Genomic DNA, 10,021 nt, shown 5'->3' with positions numbered 1-10,021 from the left:
TCAAAATGGCAAAAAGCAAGCTCTTGTCTTATGGACAGGTGAAACCAAACCCTCTGCCCCCACAACCTGGTGCAGTGTCACAGCCATGCAGGCTGGACTCTTCCCCCAGCCAAAGAGCTGACCCCAGTTAATACACAGAAGGTTCTGACTTTGCTCACATGGCCACTGCTAATTTTATAACTACAAGAATCAATTTTACAAATGCCTGACTCATTTCAGCTGACAGGTTATGTATGATTAATAAGCAACATCAGAAAAACATGTTTAATAGTTTAATGCCTTTAAGCACAATGCAAAACTGTTTAATGATACAAATTAAAACAGCTGCAAGATCTCTGTAACTATACATTTTAAAAATTTAAATTACATTACTTTGATCGTTTGAGCTCTAATGCTGAAAGATACTGGACACCTCTTAAAAGTTCTGTGCTTGACTTCAACTTCTAAGTAATTAGGAGACTTTGAGGACAGTTTCATATCCTACAAGCACAGAGGCAGAACCTGGCAAACAGCAATGTTATGAAACAAACTCATTTGAAAAATAAACTCTACAGAAACCCAAAATATCATTAGCAAATCCAAGCATTAAAATAGAAGCCTGAATCTTAAAAAAAAATATAAGGCTGAACCCTAAAATTTATCTGAACCATATTTAGCATTGCACCAGTAATAAAAATAACAGATTAGGCAAAACTCAATTCTTTTAAAATATTCTAAGGCTATAGCGTACAAATAGAGTTTGAAATTAAGTGAACTGACAACAACCTGGTTGCTTTTAGTGTGCTTAGGCATCCAGATTTGTCTACCTGTTTTGCTCCAAAATCCTAAATATAAATTAATTGGAAGACTTTTAATTTCCAAAGAACTCTTTTTCTAAGTTTGTGGAACACGGCATTTAATGTGTAATGCAAAGCAAGCAGCTGCCTTCTACTCACAAAATATAAAGTAAGCTGAGCACAACATTAAGAATTTGCTGATACTGTTCAAATGGTGCCAGATTACAAGTATTTTTACACAAGCACTTCACAAAATAATAAGTCTAAACCTCTAACTCAAATGTATTTGTCACATTCCCAAAGGGTTAATATTGTCTTGCTTCATTTCTTACGTGTAAGTAATTGAGCTCTGAACAAAAGCAGCTCCCTGCTGGTTACCTTGGCTAAAGGAAACACAATGAACTGGTAAAAACCAGTTTTATCTCACTGCCGTTGCCTAGGGCTACAGACAAAATGAAGTAAAAAAATTCACATGCAGAGTATTAGGTGCTTATGAAAGATCCAGCAGCGCTGTTGCCTAGTGATTCAACGAGGAATCAGCATAGGCCAATGAGGTGTACGGGTGCTGAATAACATCCCTGATGACTGCTTTACATCTCCTGCAATTCTGTCATACACCCCCATGATTTCCCAGTGGTAAGAATCACTTTCAAGGGAACCTGTCAGAGAAAAAAACATAAAAATTTAAACAAACACACACATCACATATAGCGAGATTACTATTTTTGCTTTTCCCTTTGGATGTTGTTACTGCTCTAGATTACATGCCTATCAATATGTCCTTCATACCTATTACTACTTAATTATCGCTACAATTTTGATTAAAATACTTTAACAATTTAGACTAACTTTCTATTTTGAAGTTGCAGATACATGTTACTGAATTCAAGGAACATGCTAAAGCAAAATTCATCTTTTTACGTTTCTCAAAAGAGCTACAGAATCAGAGTGTTTATATCAGAGCTTTGTCAGTAATGCATAAACATACTAGGGTTTTTTTAACATCCACTTTCCCAATTCTGGGGTATTTTTGTTGTTGCTTTGGTTTTATTTCAGTTTGTTTTGCAGTTACTGGTGCTCTGCTACACAGTAAATTTTCTGACATGAAAGCTGCCTCATTAGCAAGGACTATATTTTGGTAAAGAAACTACTTCAAAGATAAAGCATCCTTTTCCTCAAAGAAGAAAAAGAAATCTCTCCCCATTAAGACTGTGCGTGTGCTCTACTTTAGTGACATTTTCCCTGTGCATTAATAAGTAATATACATATTAACAGAGCACATAATACATATTTAGTTGAAGCAAGTGTACTGAAGGAGAGCAGGAGCATTGCATGAAAATCTTTTCATCTCCAACATCTCTAACCCTAAAAGACATTCTTACTTTATAGAAGGGTAAACAACATGAATAAAGATACACATTTTTTTTAAGATCACTCTCAATTTTTTCTTTGAGGTCAAGCTGTTGGTGCTTTATGATTTCTATCTGACGTCTGTCATTGATCTGTTCATGATGCTTCAGAGGAAGATGGAAGTATCTTCATGATGCATTTAGTCTTAGGTGCAGTAGGAGCAAAAGTATATCATGATTCCCACAGTAATTTGCTCAGGAAAAGGAGACCAAAACATGGGTAATAAAACATGTATCTCCAAGTACTTCTACTGCCTATTAAAAAGTCCTTGTCTTTGAAGAGCCCATTGTTCAAGAACGTATTCCTGTTCACCTAGTAATATGTAGTTGTTGTTTAACAGAGAGTGACATATTGAGTACATTTACTATTAATTTTCAAGATGAATTTGTCAGCACGTGATAGTAAACACCTTAGAGGTGAAAAAGACTGTGTTCTAAGATGGTGTGTCCCATTTTGTCCATAGGACATTAAAACCTCCTGCCATTAATGGTTGTCTAAAATATATAACACTGAAATGATATCCTGCTCATGTAACTATGAACACTCTCATCAACCGTGTAAATTGTCTTTCTCAGAAACCTGTTAAATTGTTCATACTTTATTTCATGGCAAGGAGTTCTGCAGGCAAAGCATGAACAATGTTTTCTCTGGCAAAGTCACCAGAAAGAGTCTCCTAAAACTACCAAGGAAGGGCTGTAGTGTTGCTGTTCACTTTGTATCCTGTCAGCAATACTGTATTTGATTATTTTAATGAACATTTTAGCAGCATGTGTGTCACGTTACTAATACTGTCATTAAAAACATTCAGAGGTACACCCTGAAATATAGTCTTGCTTTGCTTTTCAAGGAATTTGTAACTAAAGAAGTTAGGTAAGCACAGGTATACAATGTAAGAAACCCACAGAAATGCAGTTTATAAAGCTTGGGAGTGTCAGTGCAAGACATGTATAATCCCAGAATGACCAGGTCTCACTTGACCAAATCCGGTGAACAGGAGTACTAGTTCTCACTAGGCTTTATGGAACACTGAGAAAGGGATTCCAGCACAGGAAGAGTAGTTTAGATCTCCCTGATGATCCTCTCTCAGCTATTGTGGGAAAGATGGGCTCCATAAGAACCCAGAAAATGTAACTGCAAGACCTCCACAGAAAGCATCACAGAGTGGCTGAGATGCTGAAAAAAATGGAAGATACAGAAGATCTGGAGGAAGAAAAAGGAGCTAGAACTCAACAAGTAGTTTTATTTTTCATCCATTGCCATTAGTGCAAGTCTGTACATTGCAATAATTTCTGAAATAAATAAACTTTTTTCTGTCCCCAAATCCTGTTCAGTAATAACACTGAATGAGTGAGCTGTCCACACCAAGAGCTCAGTTTCTCAGGAAACTGGAAACCCTTGGACTGTTGCTCACTTAATAAGTTTAGGGATCCCCAGGAACTGTAATCCTTTATTGAACAACAAAAGCTGAGAGGTAGGCTAGGTTGAAGGGTACAGTCTTGTGAGAGAAAAATAGAATTCCTCTATAAAATAAGTACAATTAGGTCCAATACATAGATAGATACAGTAGTTGTGTAGCTAGCTCCTCAGTTTTTACAGATGTTGTTCTGGTAGATGTCCTATACTTAAAACACTGACCAGCGACTTTGTCTGCTTTGTATTTTAGGCATACACATGGAAATGGTAAAAAGACCAATTTTCTAAGTGAAAATTACTGAAGAAAGATCTTTTGCAATAGTTTTTCAGCAGTAATGAATGCCTGGCACATTTAGAAAGCCTATTAAAGGCACATATTTCTCACTCTACCACACCCAGCAGAAATTTCATGGCAATGAAGGAAATAGATTTTGAAATTACCATACTGCATTGCTAAGACAAGAGTAGATGACAATCACACTTTCCAAAATGGAGCTTGGGTTTCTTTCAGTTATTTTCTTTCAGAATTTTTATAGCCATTTAAAATGCAATTGCCTTCAAATACGAAAATGAAACTATTGAAGTGAAAGGCAAAATCGTTGTCTCTAGATTCTCAGTAGAATGATGACAACATATAGAGCTAAGTATGCCTCAGATGGTAATGGGAATTCAGAATTGCCCCTACCTTTAGTGGCACTTCCAAAGCTGTGGTTTGCTGCAAGGACTCCATTGTTCTTTTTACCAGTGCTGTAAGGTAAATTTGAAAACGTACAGCTTTATTTTCCATGATAGAATTGTTATACAGAAAAACAAATAAATCACATGGTTTATATTCTGTTATATAATATCTGTATTTCTACATTAAAAAAATCATTAGCCATTTACCATTTTTTCAGGGGTTTGGTTGTTTTTTTTTTTAAGTTCTATTTTATCTCTCATGGAGGTTCAATTCCTTATTTTAAATAGAATTTTAGGGTGAGATTTTGGCAGCTATTTAGCTTATATAACCCATAAACAGAGAACTCCAGCACCACTGTATTTTATACAGAGGTACAGCATGTGCGAGTGCTGTATTTCTCAGCTTTCAAGTTCAGTACTCTCAACTGTGTGTTTGGTGACATTTTATACATTTTCATCTTCTTGTGCAGACGTAAAACTCAATCTGAAAAAACCAAGCAAGGAAAAAAAGACTAGAAGTCTGAACTGTTGGAAATATCTTATTCATCAAAGTAAAAGATCAGAGCTAAATTTAAGAGAGGTCTTCGCTGTGGGATAGCGGAGTGATCAAGAATCTAAACAATTAAACTTCAGTATGATTTATGCAATTTAACAACTCATCACGTCATAACACTATGCTCACTATTACTGGGCAAATACATCTATAATTGTTCCAAATCAATCAGCTGGGATCAGATTTGTCATCCTTGGTCATGCCAATTAGTGTTTTGCGTGACAATGTTTGCTGCTGCAACAGAATATTATTCTAATATAAATCAATGAGAGATTCAATGGATAAAGAGCTTTTAAAAAAAGGAATAACTTTCAGCTACTGAAAGTGAAATAGGAATATCAGGGAGCCCCAGAACAAAAGTTATTTAGCAGCCTCCATTGCTCTGACAGGATGTCGCCATATGCCTCACGGAATTGAGAAGTATAATGTATGCAGTACGTGGTGATATGCAATACTGCTAGACTGAAACCCACATGGGTATTTACAGGCCTTTTTGGAAGTTATCCCTCGATGCACATCACATTGCTTTTGCAGCTCAGGGTAGATGCAAAGGAGCAACAAGAACTGTAAGAAGCTGCCTCTGGTTGTTGCTCTGGCTGCCACTGAAACCTTTTCTAGGGATGCCATTAGAAATCTCTTCTAATGAAGAACAGTATGGAATGTTCTGCGTCACATCTGTGACACTGTGGCTGGCTTGATAGCAATGATGAGGTTCTGCCTGAACAGAAGTGGAGTGCTCAGACTGGTGGCTCACTCAGACTTGTGTGCTAATGAGCTGTCATAAGATTCTCCATGAAGTCCAAATTATGCAGTAACTCAAAAGATCAATGCCTGAAATGCCAAAGCTGAGGAAACAGAGACATTTGTTGACACAATATCTACACCTATATATCTGCTTCATGTTAGATCTGAGGTAGTTTATGGTCCTGTATAAGACATCACATTGTTTTTGGAGAGCAGAAGCAAATATTGCAACCACAGATTGTGAAAGGGGAAGTGCTGGCCTAAATAATTATCCATTTAAAATGAAGTCCAAGTCAACATGGCTGTTAATAGAGGAGTCTTGGATTGCCTCCATCTTGAGAAGCCCACTCTGAACTTAAACAAGCTGCCAGCTCCAGGAGGTCAGCAATACAGCCAACATCAGGGCATTCCAACCAGGCATCATGCCTTCACAAGGCAAAGCGATTGCCAGTCAGTCCCTGTGCAAGCATTTTTTCCAGGCTATGGCTGCACAGGGCTTTTATGAGAACATAACATCTGGATTCTCTGTTTTTCATACAGCATTACTCAGCTCTGTATGTTCCACCAAAGCACTTAGGAAGGGCACACTTAACTGTGCAACTTAATGTTATTTGAGCTGTTAGTGAAACAGCAATAGAGCATCAGGCAATGGGAGAATAGGTCTTTTTGACACAAAGAGCTCCAACGGACAACAGAAGATGGAGCACAGTCAGTGGCATCAACTCATGGGTTGAAAGATATGAGTGGTATGATAGAGGATGCTGGCTGCATGTGCACTGAGTGAAACCAGTTTTCCCCTAGTTCTTTAGACCTCTTTGACTAGTTCTCTCCTGTATAACTGTCAGCCCCAGAGGGGGCTCATGGTGTCAGCGATGATTGCTCTGTTTGTTCACACAGTTTTTGCTTGAAGGCGTCTGGCATGATCAGAATTCTGCGACATTCTTAACTGCTCTTAATTTTAAAAAGCACAAAGTGGCCACATCAGTGAACAAACCTAATGGTTCCTCATTCTCTTTGACTTCCCATCATGACCTCTCTATGGCTTTGTTCCATTTTCTTTCTTGTTTTTTCTGTGTCAGTTTGGCTCCCTGTCTCTTTCTCATGTCACACTGACTTCTCCATCTATTCCCAGAGTTTAGTGGGTGGCATAGTGAAACCATTCATTTCAAGCAATCAGAATGGTTTTTTTTTGCCGGTATTTCAGCCTTTTGAAATCATACCTTTACAAGTATCCAAAACATTTGCCTACATCTACTTTACAACAGAATTTGAATGAAATAATAAATACCTAGGAACAGAAATAGCAGCTGGATTACCATTCCCATTTAGTAGTCTGCTAATACAGTAAACAGTGAAGAAGGAAGCATTAAAACTAAATGACAGTCTTTGCACAGAAGTAAATAAGTAAACTAGCTGAATACATTTAGGCTGGAAACTTAAAGTCCTAGATTTTGGAGATATGAAATTCTGCAAAAGCCCCCCACTGGAGACGATCATTTATAAAAACTGCAGTGTAATGGTGATATGTAATTGCAGGAGAGGTCCCCTTTAGTCCTACGTATCTGATTCTCCTGCTACTCTCCCATATCTCCTTGAAAACTCTCCTCCTTTTCAAGGCTCAAAATAAACAACCCAAACATACACAACAGTATCTTCTTTATCTCATATACATTATAGAGTATGGTCACTAACAAAAGTGACCACAGTGTTTAAATACCTCTATCTCTATCAGTCTTTGCTTTTTCTTTTTCTTTTCTAAGATTTAGATGGAGGCTTTTGGTACAATAATTATTTCTGTTCAGTCAAAAATCTAGTATATCTAGGGCACATAAATTATTCATTTTAAAATATTTCTTTGCAGCCAGCCATATACTGCAATGGCATCTGTAAAATGCTGTTCTCCCAACCTTTGCAACTTATCTCTCAAAACTCTCAGTCAGCAATTATGAGATCTGATGATTATACTCATCCTGGAATGCTTTGTAAGTGTTAAGAGTGTCATGCTAAAAGATTATGTATAAACAAAAATTGGTGACAGCAAACCAAAGAGGTCATAGAGGAACTGAAATTTTAACATATATTAGATTTTCTTGATACTGACCAGAATAAATATGCTTATTGAAAGTGTTGTGAATAGGAACAAAGAAAAGACATGTATGCCTGCTGTGGAACAAAAGCTTATTTGTCCTTATCGAACTGAAGACATTTTTCAGGTTCATTCACCTATGAAATTATGACTCCAGAAACATGTCAAAGCTGGCCAGACACATGATCTATGGAATAGGGCTTTTTGCAAATTGAAAGCTATCTGGAGGCATCTTTAGTTTATGCACCAGTGTTTTTCAAGTTAGAAAAAGGCAGCTCAGGGGACAGAAAATGTCACTAACTTGTGATGACTAGTTCATTCTTTTGTCCTTCTGTTACTTGAGTCTACTTCTCATGTGCACTTTTCTATGAAGCTGCCTTGGCATCCATTGAGTAGGAAATTGTAGCAGAATAAAATGAAATTTCATGGAATTTGAACATGAGTCAAAAATCAGTATTGGAAGACTTAAAAAAATAATCTATGTTCTTTAAGTAGTAATAATCTAACTGATCTAAATATCAAAATAAATAGCTTTAGTTTATTCTGATTTTTTTCTTAGACTGGTCCTTTTGCTGTTCTTAGATTTAAAGTAGGTATTACAGCTGAAATATATTATACCTGGTAAAATATCAGACAAAATGTTTAAAACTGTATTATTTTATGTGTACTAAATATAAGAACAGATGTAGAAGTGAACTTCTTTAATTCTATTAATAATGCATTACTATAAATGAGTTCTAAAAAAATAAACCTTCATAAATTGCCCTAATGCACTTGACATTGCACTTACACTACTGGAATACACGTATTTCTACAAAAATACTTTGCTGCAAGTACCAAGTGTCTTTCCTTTAATTTGTCTTCTCACTAATGGATGCAATTAAGCAAGCATAGTGACAAGGAACCATCCATAGTAAACACTACTGGCAAAGTTCACGTTTCAAGTCCACCAGGTACATCTGGAGCACACATCAGAAACAAGATTTTACAGTTATTAATTATGGGTACCCCTATATGGCAAAAAAATTAATTATTCTGCATTTCTTCACCCCAAAGTGCATTCCCCCTTTTAGCAGTAATGTATTCAGAATAATTCAAGGGCAAAGAGGCATTTTAAACAGCATGGAGAGGTAGTCTCAGAAATAGTCTCCATAAAATGAAAAATTGGGTTCCATAATTCCTGAATAGCCTTCCAGAGTCCATAGAGAGACCCAGTTTGATATGGGGACAGTCTGCCTACCTGATTACACACACTTCAGAACTCAGAGATGCTGAGCTCGCTCAGATCCAAGAGCTCGAGTTTTGGCATTCCCAAAATATCATCTGCCTTTCTGCTTCCTGGGCTGTTGGCGAGCTCAGGATGTGAGGGAGCCAGGCAGGCAAGCTGGCTAGAAACCAGGCAGATTATTGATGGTAAAGCTGACAGTCTTCTGCCAAAACCAAATCAATTTCTGCCAAATGTTTTGATTTGATTTTTCCAGGCACCCTCTAATGGAAAAAGATGGTTTTTAAAAAGCTTTTTTGCTGTCTTGTTCTTGCCCTAAACAGAGAATTGAGGGAAATAATGCGCCATATCTTTGTCGAAAATTACACAATTCAGAGTAGCATGTGCTTTATTATATTTCAAACTATGTCAAAGCTTAGACACTCAAAGCCTTGTTACAAATAAATGATGTTTTGCTTTGTCCATTCAGAATGAACCATATGCATACTATAAAACTGTGGGTGATGGCTTCTGTTTGAAGAAGGTATTCTTCCAAAATTCAACACCTAACTTAAGTTACATGCAGTATTCTGTGCAAAAGTAGGTATCAAGAAAACAGAACACCTTATTGCTTGCCCCTTGTTTATGAAATTCAAAAGATTCAAAATCATTCATTGGGCATAGATTATTAGATGAACTACAAATTGGATTCTGTATACTGAAAAGTATTGACAATTCTTATTGTGGACTATGAAATCCTAAACAGGATTAGAGAAAGCATCAGCATTCTGACTGCCTTGTGGCAATGCTCAGCCTCCCTTCAGGAGAGTCTTAGAAGCAGACATTTTAATGTTGTAAAACTATACAAAAGAGACATTTCCATAGGGGAAATGCTGCTGTGAAGGCTTACATTCTGTGCTATGAGCTAATTGAAATAATGCAGTTTACCTTTATGTTCTTAATTTATAAATCTTAGATTTATTTAAAGATTTCATATCAATTCTGCAAATCAGAAAACTGAGACACACATTTGCTGTTGCCTTCCTGAAAAAGTAGATCAGAAGCATGACTGGAATTAGAATGCAAACATGCTGAATAGTAGGCCAGTGCTTCTTGGATCACAGTAAATGCAGAAGATTAACACAGCACTGAACAGT

General features: G+C 36.8%; 1 protein-coding gene across 1 annotated transcript in view; it reads right to left on the bottom strand.

Moving 5' to 3' along the window:
- Positions 1–285: 285 nt before the first annotated feature.
- Positions 286–10,021, bottom strand: part of POLN (DNA polymerase nu) — a 94,511-nt gene continuing 84,775 nt past the window's right edge. Inside the window, exons 23-24 of the mRNA XM_065660700.1 lie at positions 4,285–4,346; positions 286–1,435 (exon numbers count right to left, since the gene is read on the bottom strand). Coding sequence (XP_065516772.1) covers positions 1,367–1,435; positions 4,285–4,346 — 131 coding nt within the window. The 3' untranslated portion in view covers positions 286–1,366. The remainder of the gene's footprint in view (positions 1,436–4,284; positions 4,347–10,021) is intronic.

This window comes from Lathamus discolor, chromosome 1 (genome assembly GCF_037157495.1).
Source record: "Lathamus discolor isolate bLatDis1 chromosome 1, bLatDis1.hap1, whole genome shotgun sequence".
NCBI classification, from domain to species: domain Eukaryota; kingdom Metazoa; phylum Chordata; class Aves; order Psittaciformes; family Psittacidae; genus Lathamus; species Lathamus discolor.
The sequence above is the reverse complement of the archived record's forward strand: the minus strand, read 5'-3'. Positions and strand labels throughout refer to the sequence as shown.